At 37.4% G+C, this 26,442-nt stretch overlaps 1 protein-coding gene across 13 annotated transcripts in view; it reads right to left on the reverse strand.

The window, feature by feature from the left end:
• nfixa (nuclear factor I/Xa) overlaps positions 1-26,442 on the reverse strand; it is a 118,731-nt gene that overhangs the window by 55,010 nt on the left and 37,279 nt on the right. For 12 of the 13 annotated variants that reach the window (XR_012365374.1, XR_012365373.1, XM_073860700.1 and 9 more), the window contains one exon: positions 23,345-23,876. Coding sequence is in view for 11 of the 13 variants with exons in the window: in XM_073860700.1 (XP_073716801.1) it covers positions 23,345-23,876 (532 nt within the window). In the remaining 2 variants the exon portion in view is untranslated. Of the gene's footprint in view, positions 1-23,344; positions 23,877-24,467; positions 25,191-26,442 lie in introns of those variants that run through there. The other variant, XM_073860695.1, reaches the window with a different exon arrangement.

Raw genomic sequence — 26,442 nt, forward strand, 5'->3', positions numbered from 1 at the left:
AAATTGATATTGCTAATTTAAAATACGGCTATTGGAAACACGTTAATTTTGCAAAAAACTCGTGGTATGTACTGAAACCTCCCAGAAACACCTCAGACATGTCTGCTTGTCATAAAAGGCTTTCCTTGACAGTAATGATTGGATAACACTCCTCTATCTATTTTTATTTAAAATAATGGCTCACCGTGAAGTTTGGAATGACATATGGCAAGTTTTTTATCGACATTTAGATCAGTGGTTCTCAAACTTGAGGCCGTGCCAGGGTGCCCCCGGTTTTTATAAAATAAATTAATTTATCATAAATTCTGTGTACTTAAATAAAAAATAATGCAACTAACCAGCACTAGATTTAATAATTTAATGTTTTGTTTAATTAAAATGTTAAGTTTTACAATGTTTTATGTCATAAATTTTCTTTGGGAGGCCACGAAAGGATGCACCGTATTCAATGGGGGCCGCACACTGAAAACATTTGAAAACCACTGATTTAGAAAATATTGTATACGTTTTGCGCAATTCTGTAATGGAAACGCATCTACTGAATAGTTATAAATATTATATAATATACTTTTTTTTTACTTTAGTAACATGAGTAACTAGAGTTTTAAAGCCTGATTTGTAGCCTTTATCCTACCACACATACGCAAAGCTGCCATGCTTAACAGCTTTTTTAACCTTTGACCTTCAGCTTGTTATTGTTAACACACGTAGCATGACCCACGCGCGTGCCGCTGTCTTAACCTTTGACCCACGACAAGCCTCAGTTGCCTCAAGGGAAACACTCTTCAAACAAGAGCAGGGTAGATTACTTTCACACTGAGGTCACAGAGCCACATTAAATCATCCAGAGACGGGCAAATACTCTAAATGATCAATTATACTCTTTTTATTCCTCTACAGATGTTTATTAGTCCTAAACTAATTGCTGAAAGACAAATACATGGATATACAGCATTTGCATAGTAAAAATGACCTTATGGCTTAATTGATGCTAGCAATGCCAAGATCATGGGTTTGAATCTTAGCGAATATATGAAGAGTTTGGTTCCAAAACGCAAAAAATCAATTTTGACTAATTTGGGTAAAAACGTGTTTTCTATACCAAGAAAGTGACAAGATGAAAACCACTATTTTCTGTTTCAAACTTTCACATATCCATAATTTGATTTTTAAAGATTTATTATAAAAACTATTATTAACGATTATTTTTTACACAAAATGCAATAAATCAATGACAAGTTATTTTTTCAAAACGCTTTAAATCTATTGAATGAATATATAAATGTGCATTCATCTTTGCCATGCTATATTCATTTAGTTCACTAGTGGTATACACTGATTACAAAAATAAACATTAATGGCACTTTTATTAAAAACACTGTCATTGCTGCTGTTATACTTGGGACGTCGTCGCTGAACTTTTTTGACAGCAATCAGCTGTAAAATGTTTTGGTCCTGCTCGATTTTCGGTGACTTCTGAGTTAAATAATAGAAAGTTTTTAATAAGATCCCCTGGGGTTAATGTGTAAGCATGAAAGAAGCTTCATGCTGTCATGTGAGAACAAGCAACAGCCGACATTTTTCCGTCTCCTGAGTGCCTCTTACGTAAATTATTCAATTTTGCATCGCTTACGTTTCTTCCCCACCACAGAAAATGACCACAGGTTTATTAATGCCATCAAAATTACAATGCATGGAATGGTGCGCTGTGATTGGTTAAGCGAATTTATTGCATTCTGCAGAAAAGGAGGACTGGCGTTTGTCGTGGTTTGATAAAAAATGGAGAAAAGATGACAGAATAACACGGTGGATATCGGATTTGGTAGGTAGGTAGGTAGGTAGGTAGGTAGGTAGTTTTTATTGTCTCCCTTGGGAGAAATTTGTCTCGGACAAGAGAACCGCTGCAGCGTACTCACAACACAATAACAAACAGACATCACAGTATAACAATAAATTATCTAAAAAAGAAAATAGGTAAAAAGAAAGAAGCCAGTTGTACCAGCAACTGCATAGTTTGGCGTCATAGCAAAAGCTTCTAGTTCACACACAGGTTAACAACCGGCCTATAGCTATATTCCTGGCAAGAACCCGATGGTTCACATATTATCAACCAGGATATGTGGCTATACTCATTACATAAACTCAATAATTCCTAAAAACTCATTCTATTGCAGTTGCTTGTTAATCAATTTAACTGACAGTGGGACAAATGAATGTTTGTACCGATTATGCCTGCACAATGGGACCCTATATCTCCGGCCAGAGTTCATCAATGTATATTTAGGATTTTGCGTAAAATGAAGAATGGACATTTTAATACTGACCTGATACCTGTACAATACTGATTTTGGCAGTAACAATTTTTTTTTAATGGCGTTTATCGCGTTTTGGAACCAAACTCTTCATATATATATATATACAAATAAAATGTATACGTTGAATGGGCTTTAATCACATCGGTGAAAAAAGTGTGTGCCAGATGTCTAAATGTATATGCTCTCACGATCAAATCAATTTAAAGGTGCCAAAGAATGCATGTGAAATTGTTCTTTGATATCTACATAGAAGGTATGTGGCTATATTAAGAGCAAAAATAAAATAAAATGTCAATTTACAACACCAAGACTTGCCCTTAGAATGAAAGGGTCATGTTGAGCTCTGATTGGCTGTTTCACAAAGCAGTTCAGTTTAGTAGCTCTGTGTGTGTGTGTAAACAGATCTTGTGTTTGAGCCTGTATCAGACGAAGAGTGGTAAGTTTGTATTTTTTTAGTATAGACCTGCAAAACGTAACTTTAACGTCAACAGTAGACCTTCAGCCTAAACACTAGCATATAGCATATTAACTAGCATATAGCGCTAACCCAGCAGTCACAACTTTTATTTTCGTTTTTTGTACTTAATTTAATGTGTAATTTAATGTTGGGGGTGTACATCTCGACTGGTAACGTCACAGTCGATGTTATGCTGAGATTGGCCTGTTTTCTAGCGGCCTTTTGCATGCACAAGATTTACATAAGGAGGAGGAAACAATCACGTTTGAGGCTCACGATATGTCATTACTCTTATTATTTATCTATGCCTACATAAATACAGTTTTTTATTCTATGGCACATTTTAAAAAAAAGTTCCCAGTGTAACTACTGCATTAAGATATATTAGAGAAGCATTTTAATGCATTGTAATGAATATGGCAAACACTTGCATCAGGATGGCACATGAGCAGAGGATATCGAAAATCTGCATGATAAGGAATGCAACAGCAGGACGTTTAAGCTAATCTGGAACGGGCCTATAAATTGAGCATCTGCGATGGTGAGCGGGCAGCTGTGTGACGTCGGCCATATTTGCATCTTGTTTATATTAATTGGCAAGAGATTGTTGACATCAAACAACAGCTCTGGATTTCACACAGCTTCAGTATCAGTTTGCGAACCCGCCGAGCAGGTCTGAGAGACAGATTTCAATAGTCTAAGGCAAATTGAATTACTTTAAGTGCCGTTCCGCTACTCTGACAGCTTATGAAGTGAAGACAGGTTGACACTTTGAGGGTTAATGGGGCAGAATAACCGTAGACATTTCTTGCCCACGGGGCACTCGTAAAAGTTTGTAATTTCCTTTTAAAACAAGTCAACAGTAAGTAGAAGACAAGCTGACGTGTAAATTGAATTCTTTTAATGCTGTTTATTAAATCAACTGATGCATAACATTAAATTGAGGTAACACGTGTATTAAAGGGATAGTTCACCCAAAAATGAAATTGATGCTCATTTACTTAACCATTAACCAAAAGAAGATATTTTGATCATATATGGTAAGCACACATTGACTTTCAAAGTATTTATTTTTTTACTATCATTTATCAAAATTTTTATTTTTGGGTGAACTATCCCTTTAAATATGCACTCTCCTGGTTTTGTATATACGATGTCACTACAAATGTGAGATCAGTGGAGGGCGCAGTCCAGAGAAAGACATTTTGTATCTGGATCACTGGCACTGCCAGTTGTCGGTGACTGAGAAACAACTGACACACACCGTCGTAATCGCTCTGATTAAAGCCGGTGGACCATCACATTCATGCTCGGGGGCAAGTTGTCTTTAGTATTGTCCATTACTCTGTTTTAAAACACAGACACAAAGTCTGTTTTAACCAGGTAAGGTATATAATTATGCCTACTGTAAGATACTTTTAGATTTCAAATCAGCATTAATCAGCAGTAAACAATACCACGATGCATTGCAATAAGCTTAGTAAAAACATCTGCGCAAGATGAAGGAACACGCTAAAGGCGAACTTTCCTTTCTCCCTCTCTTTCTTTTTCCTTCCCTTAAGATATTTGTTCTAACCTGGCAGCCTACGAAGAAAAAAACGTAAGCGGTGTGTAATATAGAAACAGACTGGTTGTAGGTTTCATTTTGCTATATTTCCCCTCCACTGATTTCATTAGACCCTGAGCATGAGCCTCCGAGTGTGTGAGCAGGTATAAATTACTCTCATCTGGGACAGCCAAAGCAAAATTCACCATCTTCCTTATTGTACTGAAGTACGCACGCTCTCTCACACGCGCTAACAGTAGAAATCAATCACAGACCAAAGTAGGGGCCCATGTGGTGCCAGCGGTCCCTCGCCGGTGAAGGGCCGCCTACAGTCAATATACACACACAGATGAGCACAAACAAGTAAAAAAAACACATGGACGATCGATTTTCTCAGATGTGGTGCTATTTAACGCTCCTGCAGGGAAAATCCTTATCATCCTAAACCTTTTGACAGACCGCTGGCACACACTTAAGCACACGCATATATACTGTACATTGAATATATACATCTTTGCTCATTACACAATACATTATTCTTATATTTAATACTGGGATCTTGGTACAGTTATGTGTGTGCTTTCAGTCGCTCTATTAAAAAACCATCTAAACTCAAGGTGGTGCTATAGATAAGTCTCTGCAGACACCTAATCATTGACACAAAGTTAAAGTGCACTGTAAAACATTTCTGTAGAAATTACAGTATTACTGGGTAACTATCTGCCAGTAACTTACTGTAGATTTTACATGCATGTTATTTACTGGCAACAGTTTGTGCAAAGTTAAATGAACATGAAACTTTTTCAGTCTTTATCTTCTACAGTAAGTTACTGGCAACCAGCTGCATAATTACAGCAATATTTTCAAGTAAATGCATGTTGTATTTGTTGTATTAAAACTGTGTCTCGTTCATTCCTTGTACCTTATTACCTGTTCAGATACGTGCTGCTTCGCAGCTTGCTGTGTGAATACTAAATCGATTGCAAATGTGCCTTCTGACTTGTATTCCTCTTTGGCTATAACATTAAGGGCTCGTGGAACGTTTTCTTGGCAGGGGAGGTCGTTTTTTACCGTTTCCTTCATCTTTCTTATTTTTTTAAAAGGCGCACATTGCTGTTTTTATACTACAAAATTTCAGCATGTGCCGTTGGAGAAAAAAGTTGTCTTCTGAGTCAACTTCAAACTAATGTGTGCGCACAATCTGATATACCTGTAAAGTAAATAAACAATAGAAAAAATTGTATGTGAAAGGATTACTTCACTTTTATAAAGAAAAATTATAGTTTACTCACCCCCATGTCATAAAAGATGTTTATATCGAAAAGAAATTACGTTTTTTTGAGGAAAACATTCCATGAATTTTCTCCATATAGTGGACCTCAACAGTTTACAGTTTCAATGCAGTTTTAAAGGGACACTCCACTTTTTTTAATATGCTCATTTTCCAGCTCCCCTAGAGTTAAACATTTGATTTTTACCGTTTTGGAATCCATTCAGCTGATCTCCGGGTCTGGCGCTAGCACTTTTAGCATAGCTTAGCACAATCCATTGAATCTGATTAGACCATTAGAATCGCGCTAAAAAAATAACCAAAGAGTTTCAATATTTTTCCTATTTAAAACTTGACTCTTTTGTAGTTACATCGTGTACTAAGACTAAAATTAAAAGTTGCGATTTTCTAGGCAGATATGGAACTATACTCTCATTCTGGCGTAATAATCAAGGACTTTATATTACGCAGTGCCCAAAAATAGTCCCCTGCCATTGAAAGTAACCAAGGGGACTATTTTCAGGCAATGCATGCGTAGGAAAAATACTGAAACTCTTTGGTAATTTTGTAGAGCGATGCTAATGGTCTAATCAGATTCAATGGATTGTGCTAAGCTATGCTAAAAGTGGTAGCGCCAGAGCCAGAGATCAGCTGAATGGATTCCAAAACGCTAAAAATCTAATGTTTAACTCTAGGGGAGCTGGAAAATGAGCATATTTTTTTTAAAAAGTGGAGTGCCCCATTAAAGTTGCAGTTTCAATGCATCTTCAAAGACCTCTAAACAATCCCAACCGAGTCATAAGGGTCTTATCTAGCGAAATGATGAAATAAATATGTACTATTAAACATAAACACAACCTTTCGTCTTGCACTAATCGTAATCACGTCGAAAGGTCATGCATAACATGTGAAACGCACACTTGCGGACCATTTTAAACAATAAACTGACACAAAGACATTAATTAGTATCATTCCACATAAAACAACGTTGGAACGGTCCTCTTTCTCCACACTTGTAAACACTGAAGTAAAACGTAATACGTAAGTTTACGTTGGCCCATCACAAGGCTAATGCAAGATGATAAGTTGTGGTTATGCCTCGGTTGGGATTGTTTAGAGGCATTTGAAGCTGCATTGAAACTTTAAATGTTGAGGTCCACTATATGGAGAAAAATCCTGTAATGTTTTCCTCAAAAAACCTAAAATTCTTCTTGACTGAACAAAGAAAAGAATGGTGAGTAAATTATTCAATTTTTTTTATGAAAGTGGAATATTCCTATAAGAGTTATCCTTTGCTCTCAGTGTTAGCATATGGCTGACACATGGCTTGATATACTGTGTCTAATATATAGCGAATATAGAGCTCTCAGACGGAACATAATGCATGTAGTAAAGCACTTTTCATAACACAAATGACTGAGTCAAGAGAGGGGGAGTGGAGAGTGTACAGTGTGTATGTGTGTAGTTGGTGTGCTTGTGTTGGCAGTGTTTCAGCATTCCACATTCCACTGTGATATTCTGCACTGTGACCTTAGAAACCCCCCCACACACACAACTTTTCTTTGACACTAGAGCTCCTCACATTCTATATCACTCCTACTTCTGTATCTATGATTACTCCCGTCAGATGTCAAGCCGTCGCCTTGACCGCTCGTATGCTCTCTGACTTCCTTCCACGTCAAGCCGTAACTTGTAAATATTTTGAGTTGTGAGACGTGTGTATGCTGCTCTTTCAGAATTCCATTTTCAGCTGTGTGTGTGATCAAACACAGGATTAAAGTCTGTCATCTTTGCTGAGCTCTGATGGTTAGTAAGAAATATTCAGACTTTTATGCAGTACTACAAGCACAAGAGTGCTCGCACACATCGGGTGACAGCTGCAGTTACACACACAGAGCACTCTTACCCCCTCAGATAATTCAAAAATAAGTCCTAAAACTCTCAGAGTAATGTTTGTTAAGAGTAATGTTTCAAAACTCTCAGAGTAATGTTCTGTTCAAAGTAATGTTTCAAAACTGTCCTATAATAATACTTTGTTCAGAGCAAAGTTTCATAACTCTCGTAGTAACGCTTCGTTCAGAGTAATGTTTCAAAACTCTCGTAGTAACGCTCTGTTCAGAGTAATGTTTCAAAACTCTCTAATAGAGCCCGACCGATATGCGTTTTTTCGGGCCGATGCCGATACAGATATTAGGGAGTAAAAAAAGACCGATAACGATATATCTGCCAATATTCTTTATGTGTACATTATAGTTCAGTATATACTACAGTATATTATACTAAAGTACTGTACATAGAATACACTATATACTTTAACATAATATACTATGAATAAATACAATGCAATGCAATGATCACTCACAAATGTGGTGATCCAACACTTATATTGATGTGACAAAGATATGTACTATAGGCAAGAAGTTAACAATAAACTTTATTATCCAAAATTAGTTGGATATCAGTGGACTAAACAGTAAACTTGACTTATTATAAATAACTTTAAAACACAAAGAGAACAAAATACATAAAACTTGCATCATTTGCAGTTTTGACGAGAATAACGTTATAAAGAGAAACTTATGAAGTCATTGATTAATTTTGGCTTTACAGTAAGTTGTGTACTTCACAAATTAGTTAGCCACTCACAGTTACAAAGACAATGCTTGACGGAGCACATACTAATGTACGCTTTGTTTAATGTTGTGCACAACGTTTTTATAACACAAACCCAGGGTTCCGTGCAAACTTTAGACTTTAATAAAACTAATGCGTCTTCGCTCCGCCTCTTTTATTTAGCAAGGGTGTAGAGTTGCGCGAGCTTATTGAATCAATTGCTCTGAAATGAGCGTGTTAACTAACAACACAAGCAGCAGTAATCTCATATAGTGTTATATAAGTGCACGGCTGCGCGTAGTTTAAATGTGTCATTTCTCCGTCTCGCGTCATTTCTCCCGCTTGCGTTTTAACTCGCAAGTCGACAAAGAGACGGATTAAAAACACCAAATGTAAGCGGGAATGTGTCTCTCTTGTCCATTTATAATCCAATCGACCAAAGCGCGTCTTAATACCAGGTGTAAAAATGTTGTGAAGAAGACACTGCGTGACTGCAGCCACCTGAACTGAGAGACTGACTGACTGAACTGAATTGAAGGGGGCGGGGGATTGGCTGGTGTCACTACAGTGAGTGATCTGGGTCACCATTAGCAACCAGTATGGCGCACTCTGCTGGACAAACAAGTACTTACATCTTTCAAATGCATTTAATGTGTTCTGTAACAAACGTTCATATCGGCGCATATCTGCGGCTTATACGCCGATACAGATATATCTGCGACATGCTCATATCGGCCGATAAAATCGGCAAAACGATAAATCGGTCGGGCTCTACTCTCTAAGTAACGCTCTGTTCAGAGTAATGTTTCAAAACTCTCTAAGTAACGTTCTGTTCAGAGTAATGTTTCAAAACTCTCTAAGTAACGTTCTGTTCAGAGTAATGTTTCAAAACTCGCAGTAATGTTTTGTTCAGAGTAATATTTCAAAACTCTCATAGTAACATTCTGTTCAGAGTAATGTTTTAAAACTGTCCTATAGTAATACTCTGTTTGAGTAATGTTTCAAAACTCTCTAAGTAACGTTCTGTTCAGAGTAATGTTTCAAAACTCGCAGTAATGTTTTGTTCAGAGTAATGTTTCAAAACTCTCGTAGTACTGCTCTGTTCAGAGTAATGTTTCAAAACTCTCTAAGTAACGCTCTGTTTAGAGTAATGTTTCAAAACTCTCTAAGTAACGTTCTGTTCAGAGTAATGTTTCAAAACTCGCAGTAATGTTTTGTTCAGAGTAATGTTTCAAAACTCTTATAGTAACATTCTGTTCAGAGTAATGTTTTAAAACTGTCCTATAGTAATACTCTGTTTGAGTAATGTTTCAAAACTCTTATAGTAACGTTCTGTCCAGAGTAATGTTTCAGAACTACCCTATAGTAATAATCTGTTCGAGTAATGTTTCCAAACTCTTATAGTAACGTTCTGTTCAGAGTAATGTTTCAAAACTGTCCTATAGTAATACTCTGTTCAGAGTAATGTTTCAAAACTCGTATAGTAACGTTCTGTCCAGAGTAATGTTTTAAAACTACCCTATAGTAATAATCTGTTCGAGTAATGTTTCAAAACTCTCATAGTAATGCTCTGTTCAGAGTAATGTTTCAAAAGTCTCATCGTAATAGTCTGTTCAGAGTAATGTTTCAAAACTCTCGTAGTAATGCTCTGTTCAGAGTAATGTTTCAAAAGTCTCATAGTAATAGTCTGTTCAGAGTAATGTTTCAAAAGTCTCGTAGTAATGCTCTGTTCAGAGTAATGTTTCAAAAGTCTCATAGTAATAGTCTGTTCAGAGTAATGTTTCAAAAGTCCCGTAGTAATGCTCTGTTCAGAGTAATGTTTCAAAAGTCTCATAGTAATAGTCTGTTCAGAGTAATGTTTCAAAACTCTCGTAGTAATACTCTGTTCAGAGTAATGTTTCAAAACTCTCATAGTAATAGTCTGTTCAGAGTAATGTTTCAAAAGTCTCGTAGTAATGCTATGTTCAGAGTAATGTTTCAAAAGTCTCATAGTAATAGTCTGTTCAGAGTAATGTTTCAAAACTCTCATAGTAACGCTCCGTGGTAATGCTCTGTTCAGAGTAATGTTTCAAAAGTCTCATCGTAATAGTCTGCTCAGAGTAATGTTTCAAAACTCTCGTAGTAATGCTCTGTTCAGAGTAATCTTTCAAAAGTCTCATAGTAATAGTCTGTTCAGAGTAATGTTACAAAACTCTCGTAGTAATACTCTGTTCAGAGTAATGTTTCAAAACTCTCGTAGTAATAATCTGTTCAGAGTAATGTTTCAAAACTCTCATAGTAACGCTCCGTGGTAATGCTCTGTTCAGAGTAATGTTTCAAAACTCTCGTAGTAATAGTCTGTTCAGAGTAATGATTCAAAAGTCTCATCGTAATAGTCTGCTCAGAGTAATTTTTTAAAACTCTCGTAGTAATGCACTGTTCAGAGTAATGATTCAAAAGTCTCATAGTAATAGTCTGTTCAGAGTAATGTTTCAAAACTCTCGTAGTAATGCTCTGTTCAGAGTAATGTTTCAAAACTCTCCTAGTAATGCTCTGTTCAGAGTAATGTTTCAAAAGTCTCATCGTAATAGTCTGTTCAGATTAATGTTTCAAAACTCTCGTAGTAATGCTCTGTTCAGAGTAATGTTTCAAAAGTCTCATAGTAATAGTCTGTTCAGAGTAATGTTTCAAAAGTCTCATCGTAATAGTCTGTTCAGATTAATGTTTCAAAAGTCTCATAGTAATAGTCTGTTCAGAGAAATGTTTCAAAAGTCTCATAGTAATAGTCTGTTCAGAGTAATGTTTCAAAACTCTCATAGTAATAGTCTGCTCAGAGTAATTTTTTAAAACTCTCGTAGTAATGCACTGTTCAGAGTAATGATTCAAAAGTCTCATAGTAATAGTCTGTTCAGATTAATGTTTCAAAACTCTCGTAGTAATGCTCTGTTCAGAGTAATGTTTCAAAAGTCTCATAGTAATAGTCTGTTCAGAGTAATGTTTCAAAAGTCTCATCGTAATAGTCTGTTCAGATTAATGTTTCAAAAGTCTCATAGTAATAGTCTGTTCAGAGTAATGTTTCAAAACTCTCGTAGTAATGCTCGGTTCAGAGTAATGTTTCAAAAGTCTCATAGTAATAGTCTGTTCAGAGTAATGTTTCAAAAGTCTCGTAGTAATAGTCTGTTCAGAGAAATGTTTCAAAAGTCTCATAGTAATAGTCTGTTCAGAGTAATGTTTCAAAACTCCTATTGTAACGTTCCTTTCAAAGTAATGCTTCAAAACTCTCAAAGTAACAATCTGTTCAGAGTATTGTTTTAAAACCCTAAGAGTAATGTATTGTTATGTTTAGAACTATAAGTAAAAACTAGTTAAGACTAATGTTCTTTCTTTGGGTTTTTTCACTAAATGCAAAAGTGTCACTTATTTGCACGTGCTGTGTGTGTTGTTTCAGTGCCAGAAATTAAGCGAATCAATTACATGCTCAAAAGATACAAGACCAAATCAGTACCGAACATAATTTGCACAATAATTTTACAAACTTGGAGACACTGACATGTCATATATAAAACTGAGGTCAGCAATACAAGATTCTGAAATTAATGCTAATATCCATTTACTGGGTTTTGCTCAATAAATGTATTTATTTTGAATGAGGTACATTACTTAAAACAAGTTCACTATTAGCCTTCTACGTGTCACACCCACGTCGTAAACCAAGTCAACCTTAAACGACCTACTTGCGCTCACACACGGTCTGCTCACACACAGAACACCTTCAGGCACATAAATAAGCTCTGCATACACATCAAACCCCGTAGACGCACCTGTGTGATAGAGTACGTCAAACGTCTATGTGTGTCAAGGAAAAAACGAAGGTGGAAAAATGACAGAAGAAGATTAAGGGTGCTGCAGATAAAAACAGTTAATCTAAATCTCTGCTCAGAGACAAACACACACATAGACACGCACAGCATGTGCGCACATGATTTATCATTCTTTTGTATTTGCACGTCAATGTCATTTTATGTATTTTCAAACATTTTCACTTGCCTGCAGTCAAAAGATCCACAGTGGGAACTAAAGTTTGCTTAGCTATGTAATTGAGGACGTACTGTACCATAGACTTCTATTGTTTTTAAATAACACTAATTGTAAAAACTGCAGACTAACTCCATCCCTGCCCCTGAAAAAAAATTATTTATGGAAATGTAGGTGCTTTTTATTTTTCCAATTTATAACCTGGAAGCCTTAAAATTCTTAGTCAATTTATTAACTTAAAAATATAAACTTTTTTAAGTCAACTTTTAAGTTGTATGAACTAAAATTTTAATGCAACTTACTTTTTTAAGTTAAACAAACGAATCATTTTTCACAGCCTATTGTCATATTAAATGTCACTCTATGACTGAGCAGAAAAATCTTAATGCACAAACGTGAAGCAAGTTTACAATGACAGACTTTAATACAGTCGTGCTAAAATCGTGCCTTGCAATGGCTATGGTATACATAATTTCACTGTATTCACAAAATGAGCAAGATTCACAGATTTGTATAAGTTTGGCATATCGTTTGAGAGGTAAATGAAAATGTTTGTTTTGCAGCCGATAAAGCGGATATTCAAATTTGTTTGCAGTTACAGAAAAACCAAACCAAATCCTTGAACTGTGCCATGCAAAATCGCTATCTCTGTTTGCACAATGTGTGTGTAAATATTTCAGATGCTGCGAGATTGATTGCAAAACGGGAACGATTGCAAAACCGAAATAAAAAAATCCAGTAAAATGTTCCCAAGCTCTGATGAAATCCAGAAGGCTCGTGTGAATGTGCGTAAGGTGGCACTGGTTTGGCTCCGAGACTGAACGTAGCCTACAGATGGATATTTAGTTCATAGCTGGGGGGTTTAATGTGACAAAAAGATTGCAAATCATATGTGTCTGAATATTCATGTGTGACGAATGGTGCGGTTGGAAATAGAGTAATGTACAGTCGTTTATTATGGACGCTCTCTCTCTCTCTCGCATGTAGGAGGCAGCTCTGGGCAACTGGCCATGCTACATAAATATGCACAACGCCTAAATCCTTCCTCTCTATATTTATAAATGTATATATCTCTCCCTCTTTGCTTCTAATGCGAGACATAACATATTACCCGCATATTATTGGAAAAACATGAGCTTTATCCCAACACCTGAACACTTCCATGTGAACTCACACAATCTTGAAAGGTGTCCAGGTAATGTATGGTGGGATGTTTAGTTGCCATGGCACCAGCCTAAATCAGAGCCAATCACACCACTGGTAACAGGCTGTGGAGGCAGAGCATGTGTTTGTGTGGGACTGCTGTCATATTGGCGGAGAAATTTGTTCAAATACAGTCTATTACAGACTTCATGATGATTTTCTATCTAAATCAACAAAATAATAATTTGATTTGAATATTTAGGGGTGGAAAAAAGACTGAATAGTTGTAAAAATAGTGTTATGTAAACTCACGTAAAAGTTTTATGCCTTGGTTCCTACTATAGTAAATGTATCCACTTAACATGCAAAGAAGACAAATCTGACTATGCAAATACAAGCAAGAAAGAAAATGATAAGCAATTCATATTGCAATGATGTCACTGCTGTTCGTTACATTTTAAATGCATGCAAGCATCATATATAAAAAATTAAACACCTAACTGTAGTTTCACACCAGACGCGAGTTCACAATTTGTGCGAGTAGATTACATACAAAGTCAATGCAAACACGCGATCGAACGCGTCCTCCATGGGGCGATGCGAATGACGCGATATAGGTGGCGCATTTGCCACGAAAACATGCACTGTTCGCCTCAAACGCGTCTTCGGCCAAATTGAAAATAATACTACGTACACACCAAACGCGGGGCATCGCATTGCACGCTCTCAATTACTCGTGGGATTTAACTTCGTGTCATGCGAATTTTTCGCTCGAGTTGAATATTTTCAACTTGGGCGAAGACGCGTTTGAGGCGAATAGCGTGTGTTTTCACGGCAAACGCACCGCCCATATCGCGTCATTCGCATCGCTCCAAGCGAGGACGCGTCTGATTGCGTCTTTGCATTGACTTTGTATGTAATCTACTCGCGCAAATCGTTGAACTCGCGTCTGGTGTAAACCCACAGTAAGGCTGTCATTCATAAGTTAAATCCCTCATCCATAAATGCGAGTAGATTACATACAAAGTCAATGCAAAGACGCGATCAGACGCGTCCTCGCATGCGAATCACGCAATATGGGCGGCGCGTTTGTGGCGAAAACACACGCTATTCGCCCAAGTTGAAAATAATGCTACGTACATACCAAACGCGGGGGATCGCGACACTCGCTCTAGATTACTTGCGGGATTTAACTTCGTGTCATGCGAATTTTTTGCTCGAGTTGAATATTTTCAACTTGGGCGAAGACGCATTTGAGGCGAATACAGCGTGTTTTCGCGGCAAACGCGCCGCCCATATCGCGTAATTCGCATCGCTCCACGAGAGGACGTGTCTGATCCCGTCTTTGCAATAACTTTGTATGTAATCCATTGCGCAAATTGTTGAACTCGCGTCTGGTGTAAACCCACAGTAAGGCTGTCATTCGTAAGTTAAATCCCTCATACATAAATGGTGTGGCTATGTAGGGTCGCCGTGATTTCGCCAAGTAAGATGTGATCCTGGATCGTTTTAATCAAAGATACCCCAATCTACCCTTAACTCAAACCCTAACCATTTTAAACCCTTAAATTAGTGTGAAATAATAGTTTGAGGAGTACTTCTTAAAAGCCCCTAACCCAATCCTAAACCTAAATCTAACATGCACACTAATCTTAATCCTGCAATCTAATTGGTTAATGAAAATGTTGATCCAGGACCAACAATGGTGTTGATCCAGGATCACATCTTCTATACTATGGTCGTGCTATCATAACATTTCAATAGCTAACATAATAATTGTTGCAATTCTATCTGGTGACGCTAGTTGTGCAGAAAATACATACTTTTTACCTTTAACACATGCATTTACCTCAAAGCATCTTTGTCTGGGCTCTGTATCAAGCAGTACCCCATACACCTCCATTTACCATGACAACCAGAAACCTGAAGACCACAGGGGCCAACAGGTGCCAAAACAAGTCCTACATAGACTCACACATTCACAAAGATTTCAGCACACACATAAGCCCCCCCAAATGTATGCCTTAACATTTATTAATGCAAATACACACTAATTGTTCTGCGTGAACACACACGGGGCTAAAAATAACGCATTCAAAACACTTACGCGCACGAACAAAACCCTTCTGTATGTCGCCGCATATGAATAAGGCCCAGAGGGATCTATTGCAAACAGACACGCACAAAAACACACTTTATATATGCCTATTAACATACTAATCATGCGCTATCCCACCATCACTTCATCCGGTAACATACAGGGGCCCTCTGTTTCAGCGCAAACACACACACTATTTCTCCTGTTTATCCTGTTATCTCTGTACACAAATGACAGACTCTCTTCTGCTCCGACTGAGGGGGTACGGGGGCTGCCTTTCATTGTTTTAAGAGCGGGAAGATGCTCCTGTCTGATGAATGGGGCTTTCTGAGAGCCATGAAGCTTCACAGCCCTATTTATTACACTCGTATTATGAAACACACAGCTTTTTCTTGATTTTCCCATCCCCCCTTTGCGGTTTTTCTCCGGTTTCATCCCTCGTTCTTCGTGTTCTTTCCCACTCACAGAGACGAGTTTCCCGGATTTGTGTCCAAACTGCTTTCCAGGCCTATTCCCTTACATGCAAATGCATGCCAGAATCGATTCTCTGTGTGTGCTTGTTTTGCTTTTACAAATTAAAAAGTATGGGACTTTCTTTTCACGGTGTACGTAACATCAAGAAACTTTGGATTTCCAACAGTTCGGCCTTCAATGTGGAAAACCGTCGGTTTAAAGTCTTTTTTTTACGTGAACGCAAAGGTAAGCATTGTATAGTTTATTTGACTCGTACGTGTACAAAAGACGTTCAACTCATGCACAACTGCGACAAAATGCAATTCATCTCCTGGGCTACATACTACATTCTCCTGCAGGTGCATGTTCGACTTACGCGTACAATGTATGCAGAGTTTCAAAAATGCGTGCACTGTATGCGGACACTAGCGTACGAGTAAGAAATGGACCATAAAGGGGACATATCATGAAAATCTGACTTTTTCCATGTTTAAGTGCTATAATTGGGTCCCCAGTGCTTCTATCAACCTAGAAAATATAAAAAAGATCAACCCAGTAACTTAGTTTTGGTAACCCATTCTCTGCAAGCATGTGAAAAAATAGGTCATTGAAATTTGGCCCCCCTTGTGATGTCAGAAGGGGATAATACCGCCCCTTAATCTGCGTCCAACCACAACACTGCCATTTAGTGCAGAGATCAGCTCACTTGTGGATATTATATGCTATAATCAGTGTTTGGGTAAAGTTACTTTTAAAAGTAATGCATTACAACATAAGTTACTCCCCAAAGAAGTAACTAATTGCGTTACTTAGTTACTTTTCATGGAAAGTAATGCTTACGTTACTTTTAAGTTACTTTTGCATTACTTTTTTTTCCTTGGCTGAGGCTTGATGTCTTTCAGACCTTGCAAGTAGTTTTTTATGATCGCAAAAATGTCAAGCTCTGGCCTGCTATCTCCGTTTCTGACTCAAACTGTTCCCGCTAAGGCACGCACGCATAGACTGCGTAATTCTACGTTAATATGTTTAATTTAATTCAGTACATTATTTTATTTTTAAATTGAATTAATTAAACTGAAAAGTAACTTGCATTTCTTTTTATTTAAAGTAACTCAAATATTAATGTGTACATTTAGAAAGTAATGCGTTACTTTACTTATTACTTCAGAAAAGTAATATTATTATGTAATGCGCGTTACTTGTAATGCATTACCCCCAACACTGGCAATAATAAATTATCTATATGGTATTTTGAGCTAAAACTTCACATATGTACTCTGGGGACACAGCTTTGGGAAATAGTTCAGATTAGTTATTTTGTTAAATTAATAAAAATTGTTATAAAAAAAACAGATTTTTTTCAGTTGTTACAATTCTTGAAGAAGATACTTCTGCTGGTGTGGATGAGTACAATACTAAAATACAAAATTTTATGCATGAGCACCATCAGTCGTGCATGAATGTTTTGAGTACTTCATGTTAGGCATGGCAGTATATCAAGTTTTGGTAATATATTTTTGCCAGTGGGATACGGGGCGAGACAATACGTCCATATCGCTGGTCTAATATGAACAGAAACTCTGCCAGAAATGTGCACTGAGGTCAGACGTAAGCTTTCCAACCAGCTTGCATGTTGTGCAGCTGTATATTTTTTAAACAGAGAAAAAAAACATCTCTGAATTTGATTTTTATCATACACTGTTTGAATAAAAGTGATGGTGACATCTCGCGTGAGGTTTTGACTTGCATGTAAACCTGAGATATTTTTCATATATCGCCATTCATCATGAAATTACCAAGAAATATTGCTCAGCTAAATATATCTGCATGTGTCAGTTATACTTACAGGTTGTAGTTAAAGTACAGAGTTTTGTTGTAATGAATAGCACTTTAATAAACAAATCATTTCAATATTTATAGTTTTTGCTTGTAGCATACAGAAGGAATTTTTAAGGATGCGATTCACTCAATAAAAATAAAATAATTGTTCTTGAAATCATAAATGAGCCAAAATCATTTACACACTGTAAAAATGTTAAAACAACTTGTTTATTCATGTCAATTCAACGTATTATTTTAAGTTTTAACTGATATTTTTAAGTTTTACATGATAAGTTGACATAACAAATTAAGTAAAAAATGTCAACTAGTTTTTATAAGCTAAACTATAGAATATATGTTGATTTGATATCAGTTTTTACAGTCCAGAACATTAATTCGATTTCCTTTCTTTTCGGAAATTGAGACATGAGACAAAAACAAATCTGCACTCAATACAATGACAACAAACGTGTCCGATGTCACACAAGAAAAACAAGTGAATGCACTCTGCAAACTCAAATATCTGTATTACAAAAATCTTATTAAAAAATAATTGACTTAACGGCTGAGCTGTAAATAGGGGGACATATCAAGACGACGGGGTTGACGTTGGGGTCGAGTCCCCCGAGAAAGACAAAAAGAACGGGTGAAAAGGGAAGCAGACGAAGAGAAAGAAAGGATCAGAGGGAGAAAGGTTGGCAACGATGAGCTTCTGGCACCTTCTACATAGAGCTCGCCGTACAGGGTGCCAAAAAATGGCAGACGAGGCTGCCCTCGTTCCCTCGCTGATCCTCCTTCTCCCTCTCTCTTGCCCTTTGGCTATCTTGATGATCTCTTTCTCCTCTTTCTGAGGAGGTTTTATCTAATGAGCTCCATGAGAATTCAATCTAAAAGCACTAATGCAGAACTTTACTCGTATAGATATGAGTTATGGCTCAGTTTTCGGTGTTCCTCACCGCATTTACGTGTGCGCGCGCGTGTGTGTTGTAAGTAGGCCTGCGGTGTTACTGAGCTCTGCATTGTGTTCTCGTACCCGAAACCGGAGTCGTTGTGAGTGGGCCATGTTACGGTCTCACTGCCTCTCCAGATGAGCACAAACACTCGGATTAGGAAGTTGGGCTGTGCGATACGGTACGATATGATAACTTCAAATAATTTTTCATAAAATTCAGAGTATACATCCGTATTTATACATTTAGTCATTAAAATCTCAAAACATACTTCGTTGTAGCAAAGAAAAATGATAGAAAATCTACTTCCGTAAATGAGGCAGAAATATATTTGGTATTTTTTATTTATATCTACCAATATATTTATATCTACCAATACAAATATATTATAAATACCACTGATATTTAGTCACATATAAAAAAAATTTTTAAAAATGCAACACAAGAACTTCTATTAACATTTGAAGAGTTTCGTTGCAAAACGAGATAACTCCGTTTTTTTATTTTTCAAAAATCTTGTTTTTTGGTTGTGCATTCCAATTAATATCAATTCAACTGCAGTTGGTTTGGTCTGATTTAAACCTTAAAAATACAGCTTAATAGCACCATAAAACAAAATAATTTTCAAAATAACATAATAATAAAAATGTTTTGACGAAAATGTTAAAAACGGATTTATCTGATTTTGCAACGAAATTCTTCATTTTTAAATAATTGTATAAATGGGGTTAATAATTTAATTGTTTTATTTTTTTATCTTATTCTTGAAATATAAAATTTGAATTTATTCACTGAAATTAAATTACCTCAACAATTTCAATGCCACTGTGGTACAAATTTCCGTATAATGACGGATACTTAATGTTACACCTATTTGATGTTACTTAATTTTATTTATTGTGAATATATAGTGAATTTTACACAAATCACCCTACCCAGAGACAGAAACATTTCACGCCTGGCAATAATACAATAGACTTAAAAACTGCCTCTCTCACAACATCAGTTCTTCACTTGTAATGCTTTACGCTCATGACAAATTCCTGGATTTGTATTTTGTCTTTATATTTATCTGTGTCACATATAGTTTGAACGCAGGTGCTCCCTCAGCAGGCCTGATATCGGTTTGTTTAACATGTTTCAGTTTTACAATCCTTCCTTTGTGCTCTTAAAAAGCCCCATTAAAGCCTGCGGTCAGTCGAGAGCTGAGAAAGTAAAAACCTGACACTCCGGTTAAAGCCACAGAGTAACTCGCAGATGTACCAGTTACACTTTGACAAATTACATTAAAATAAATCAAACTTAATGACTTAATGATCACACAAACTCGAAAAAAACACTGCATTGGCCTCCAAAAGCATGAATCATGTGGTCCTTAAAGTAGGAAAACTGTCAGATTATGGAAGAAAAGCGATGTGATGAGATTCTCTAAAAATAAACATGCAGTTTTCAAAGTAGCAGATGACATGTGCCATCCGACATTTGACCCCAAGAGGTGGATTTTCCGTCCGTCACGCTGTCGGTGGGAGCCAGGATGAAAAAGAGAGGGAATGACGAAGACAAAAAATGAAAAGGAAGACACTTGGAAGCCGAAGGAGTGATGAGGGAAAGAAAGACGCGTTATGTACACTGGCTCACAGTGAATGATGGCTGCTGAAATAATCTCTTTAACAGCTATTCCAAATATATCAATTCCAAAGAAAACAATCCATGTGGCATAGAGCGAGAGTTAGTTTTAGTTAAATTAAATACAATCATTATTTTAATAATAATAAATACAAAATAATTTAAGAAAAAAGATGCAGTGAAATTCACTTATTTTGGCAATAAAAATATTTCTGATAATTTAACAGCATTTTCTATTTTTTGTGGCATGGCTTGAAATATCCCAAATGTGATTATAAAGGACATTTTTACCACCAGTTAAATAGTAAACATTAAATTTCCTGTGTGGAGTGTACAAATTCTCATAATAATGATATATGAACGGCAGTGAAAGTGCTAACAATACTAACATGACTCGGCTCTGGATATAAATTAATATTCTCCTTAGCCAACACCATTTTTCTCTCCATTGCGACGACTTTCTCCATAAACACCACCGCTAATGGAAATTCATTTTATACTCGAATGCATCTGGCTAAGTACTTATTTCTTGTATAAACTATTCATTCATTTCACACTGTTAAAGGACTGAAAAATACGACCAGTAATTATGGCAAATAATTAGAGTACATGACATTTTTTAGGCAAATTCTTAAAATTAGACAACTAGTAGATGGTAGATGTTTAAAGATGAAATAAAATAAAAATTTTAGGGTCGATTTGCAATACCTCCACTACTACCACTGCCATAAGCCCAGCAAGTTCTTTAAAAGTGAACACGTAAACAAAAAACTCCAGTAGAAAGTTAAATGGATAGTTCATCCAAAAACGAAAAAAGAAAAGAAAATTACACACCATTTATAAATTCAAAATAAAGGGATATTTTGGCAAATGTTTGTAACCAAGCAGATCTGGGGCACCGTTGACTTTTCTATAGCAGGAAGAAATAATACTATGGAAGTCAGTGGTGCCCTGGAACTGTTCGGTTACAAACATTTTCAAAATATCCAAAATAGTGTGTTAAAGATGACAAAAGTTTCATTTTTGGGTGAACTCTCCCTTTAATGCAAACTGCTTTAGATCATGAAAGCAAAATCTAGGATGTCATGTAAAGTCTGTAATTTGGGTTAATGAATTACTCTAAAGTAAGAGTTTTAAAGCGAAGGTTAGATGTGTGTTTTTAAAAAGGCAAGAAAGAAAGTTGACAATGGGAGCCGAGTGTGTGCCCCGAGCTCACAAACACACACACGGACGCGCACAAACATATCTTCCCGCACCAAAGGCGTTGCAATTGTGCCAACTAGAGCAATTACTGTAGCGACTCCCGTAGATGTCAGCCTTTCTCTTCTCTCTTGCCTTCTTAAAGACACAAAAGAGGTTGAGGAATACTCAATCTGAGAGCGTGAAAATGAAGGCCACCTTTAATGATGATAAACAAAGAGTTTATACTGCGAGTAAACAATCCCAAGGACAAAATAGACACAATACAAACAAATAAATCAAATAAACAGCTGGACCACAGTACTCAAAACAAAGGCGGCACAGGGGCTTTTTTTACTATTTCAACTCTCGGGCTACTTCAAACGTAAGCCTACAAATAAGATTAATTCTGCCGTTTGTTTGTAATGCAAGATCGAAATAAAAATAAATACAAAATAAAATGCCCCTAACCAGGCCAGTGCATTGGGATTATGTACGTCGTCTGGGGTTGAGAAAGGCCCCCCGAGCTCTGGCACAGGATGCCACGGGCACCAGGATTCTGTGCGGCTGCCCTGCAGGGTGCCAGCCTCCGCCGAGGCTATTTGGAGTGCGATAAAAGCAGCAGTGCACACTGGAATTAGCCTGATAAGATAAGACCGCAGCACAGCGGCAAACATTCTGAACGGGCAGCGCGACGGCCAACCCCGCTGGGCATGGAGTGTACCAGTGTGCACACCGGCCAAGCGAGTTGAAAGACTTTTTATAAGTTGGATCAGAGCAGGCAAAAATTACGTGTTTAGCGCTGATTTAAAAATGTAAAACTTATATTTTGATAAATACTTTTTAAAATGTCTGTATTGATTCCAAGATGGTGGCTTATTTGCTGCACTTTAAATATTGAAAAGAGAAAAAAATTAATGAATGCAAAATAAATTTGAGCTGCTGTCCTAAGTTTTTGGCCAGCCAGACTTGGGATGGTGTGTGCGTCACAGAGTGTGTTAAAAGTGTCAGTGTTTGGCAGTAAGCGTACAAGACTGTACAAGTAACTTATCCCAGAGTATACACACACAGACGTCAACTAGATAGTAGTATACTAACAAAGAAAACAGGATGACTTGGGTTCATCGTTCCAGAATCTACTCTTAACATCTAATACACTTTAAATTCCCATGAACACTAGATGGCTTTTACGAGTTTTCGACCAATTAAGTTTTAGGACTTCACCAGGACATTCATAAGAGTTGTGTTTTTATGTTGAAGCATTTTGTCCATGGACGTGCTTTTATACAACAAGGTTTTGCTTAAAAACATATATTTTAGATATTTTATCAGCTTTTATTCTTTTCACTTTTATTATTAATGCAAAATGCATTTATTAAATAATCCCATGTCCATGTAGTTTCTTAATCAATTGGTCACAAAAGTTGTAATAGTTTTAAAAAAGTCACATTTTTAAAGATGAAGTAAAGCATTGCTAAATAGTATAAAGATGGCTAGGAAGATTTATATTTATATACTAGATACTATTTCTTTTATTATTTGATTTAAACAGTTATATTCAGTGAACCAATGTCCACCTAAAAATTTCCAATACATTTAACATTCCCAGGCACAATTTTTTGAATATTTCTAGGTTTAGATGACTTTGCGAACCCTGTTTCGAGTGTTATTTATGCCCTGGCCACAGAACACAGACGCTCAAAGCTCATGTTTATATTTGCAGGGGATGTGATCATGATTATAGGGGTGTTTCCTTACCCTGAATTCTGACCCCTCTAAAATAAACACGGCAAGTATCAGTAACCGAGCTCCTGTGTGCCTGTGTGTGACAGATAAAAAAGAAAGCGTATCCCACTAACCTGGCATATGGATGAAGTAGGCCAGGTACAGGTCCAGCTCTTTGACGGACACTCCGATGTGGTGCGGCTGGACGCACAGGGTGTGGTTCGAGCACTGCGGGGATTTGATCAGTCTCTCTCCGTCCGTGCTCTCCAGCGGGCTTCCCTTGAACAGGATCACCATCACCAGGTCCAGTCGCCAGACCTTGTCCGCCTGCCGCAGGCAGTCGATCCGGCGGATCTTGCCCTTCTGGTCGGGGTTGGACAGCACGCAGCACGGCGGCTTCTTCCCCGTGATGGTGAGCACGAAGTCTTCGCGGAACTCCGGCCGGATGTCTTTGCGCAGCTTGGCCAGCAGCCGCGACGCCCACTTCTGCTTGATCTCGGGCTTCTCGCCCAGGAGTTCGTCTTTGACGGCGCGCTCCTCGTCCTTGGACATGCGCTTCTCGTGCTTTTTGAAGTACTTGCGCTTACGGGCCTGCAGGTTGAACCAGGTGTAGGAAAACGCCCGCACGTGCGGGAGTAGAGCCTCGATGAAGGGATGGAATTCATCCTGGAGAGATGGAGAGAGGCAGGGGGAGGTGGTAGGAAAAGGAAGCAGAGGAGGGAAAGAGAGGAGGGAAGGGGACAAGACATTAGGATCTCGGAGCATGAGTTAACCGAGAATGCCTGGCTCGGCAATGCTCGGAAACTGAAGGTGCATGTGTGCGGAGATCACAAATGTGCACACACACAATACACTCATTGTAAGCATCACATACATGATCAAATCCTGTAAAATGAATTTTAAAGTAACACTGATTATTTTTGACTAATTATATAAATAAATATACAATAAAAAAATAGATGGAATCACATTTTAAACTCTACATTTTTGACCTTTAGTTATACTCTTAAGAGATTTCTATCAAACCACACACAGTTCAAAACAGACAATGATGTTTTTGAGGGACAGACGCAAAAGAGTGCATAACAGCTGCTCATTGCCGCCTGTGCCAAACCGCACAATCAACCCCTGCTACCGCGCGACCAGATCCAAACTACATCGCAACACTGCACGGACACCAAAGTAACACAACACAAACAAATACACAAGACGACATGCAGCAAAATGCACAACAGCAAAATAAATATCAATAGTTACCATTTCGTTTTTTCATCATAAACCGTGCTGGAGTCAAAACAAAAAGTGAAGCGTCTTCTTGCACTCAGCTAGACACTACATGCCCTGATTGTTACTATACAATGAACTTCTTTGTTTTTTTGCCAAAAAAATAAATAAATATATAAAATAAAGATTTTACAAAGGAAAAATGTTCCAAAAAATTGAGTAAAAAGAAGAAACGAGAAAAGAAATATTTAATAAACAAAGCAGTGAGAAGAAAATGAAGTTTGCAAAAAGGGGATTTTGCCAATGAAAATACACACACAATAAAAACAACAAAAAAAGAAATTTACATGTAAAAACACGAAGGCGGCTCGTAATCAAAAAGTATCGTACTCACTGTTAAAGAAAAAACACAATTAAATACACAAATAGCGCAACAAAGAGAAAAAAAATGTTTGGCAAAGCAGTAAGTGGTGTTTGTTCAGATATGCGTGCTCTGCATTCGACTCACAGACAGCGAGAGATAGACAGAGAATGAGAGACAGACAGAGAAAAAGAGAGAGAGAGAGACAGTGGGGGGGGGGTATAGAGAGGAGTGAATGAAGAGCAAAAAAAAGAGGACCGAATCAATCTTGGAAGAGCGCGTACGACCGCTGGCAAACCCGATAGAAGCTTCTTTTTTTCCCCTTTTTCTCTCCAACTCTATCTCTCTCTTCCTCTCCAAGCTCTTTTCCTATCCATTGCCTCAGAGTGTGCCAGCGCAAAGCTGAGCCCACCTATTTGGCACCGGGTGCCCGATCGCTCAGCCAATACGCACGCTTGAAAGGCTGAATGGGAGGGAGGTAGGAAAATAGGGAGGGTGAAATAGACGGGGGGGGGGGGGATGCATTGAGGGGGAGACAGTGTAGGGTTCGCTCATCGAGTTGGCTCCGTACTTTGCCAAATTAACAAGTTCCTATCTTGTGCAACTGCAAAGTCCAGAGCACATTAATTTTACATGCATCGGCAGTGGTGCCTGCATTTCATCCCGACCCCCTTTTACATCCATTTTACCTCTCCTCAAGAACCAAACTCAAATGCACGCATTTCCACCAAAACACTTGCCACCACCTCCACCAAGCAAGCAAGCACGCACGAAGTGTCCCCGCATGCCCCGTCCCCTCCCTCCACCGAGTGCTGTGTGAACATTCGGGCCAAAACTCCCAGCAGACGCTACAACCAGCAGCTGCCTTTAGATTCAGGACACAAACAAAGAGCGAGAGAAAATAATCTTTTGTAACATAACTTTCTCGAATAAAAATTATATAATACGTGACCCGTCATAAGGGTAAATAAGTTGAACAAGTAAGCTTTCCATTGATGGTTTGTTAGGATAGGATAATATTTGGCCGAGATACAACTATTTGAAAATCTGGAATCCGAGGGTGCAAAAAAATCTAAATATTGAGAAAATCGCCTTTAAAGTCGTCCAAATGAAGTCCTTAGCACTGCATCCACTTACAAAATATTACGGTACAAAATATCTTCATGGAACATGATCTGCACTTAATATCCTAATGATTTATGGCATAAAAAATTGTGTTGATTGCAGAAATACCTGTGCACCTTAAGACTATTAAGTTTTGAGTTTTGTGGTCCAGGGTCACATATAGGTGTATTTTGAGCAAACCATCCGACACGTCACAATATTAACCCATTAAAAAGCAGGAATTTTGGAGGGATAAAATGTCCCTATAATGCGCAGTACTGCGTAGTGCTGGGCAAAGATTAATCGCGATTAATCGCATACAAAATAAAAGTGATTTGTAATATAATATACAAGTGTGTTCTGTGTGTAATTATTATAAACACACACACGCACACACACAAACACACACACACACATTCATGCATGTATTTAAAAAACATTTACATGTATGTGTGTGTGTGTATATATATATTTACATTTTTATATATTCTATATTATATATACATTTATTTTTAAATATATATATATATATATATATATACA

Source organism: Misgurnus anguillicaudatus, chromosome 3 (assembly GCF_027580225.2).
Source record: "Misgurnus anguillicaudatus chromosome 3, ASM2758022v2, whole genome shotgun sequence".
Classification (NCBI taxonomy): domain Eukaryota; kingdom Metazoa; phylum Chordata; class Actinopteri; order Cypriniformes; family Cobitidae; genus Misgurnus; species Misgurnus anguillicaudatus.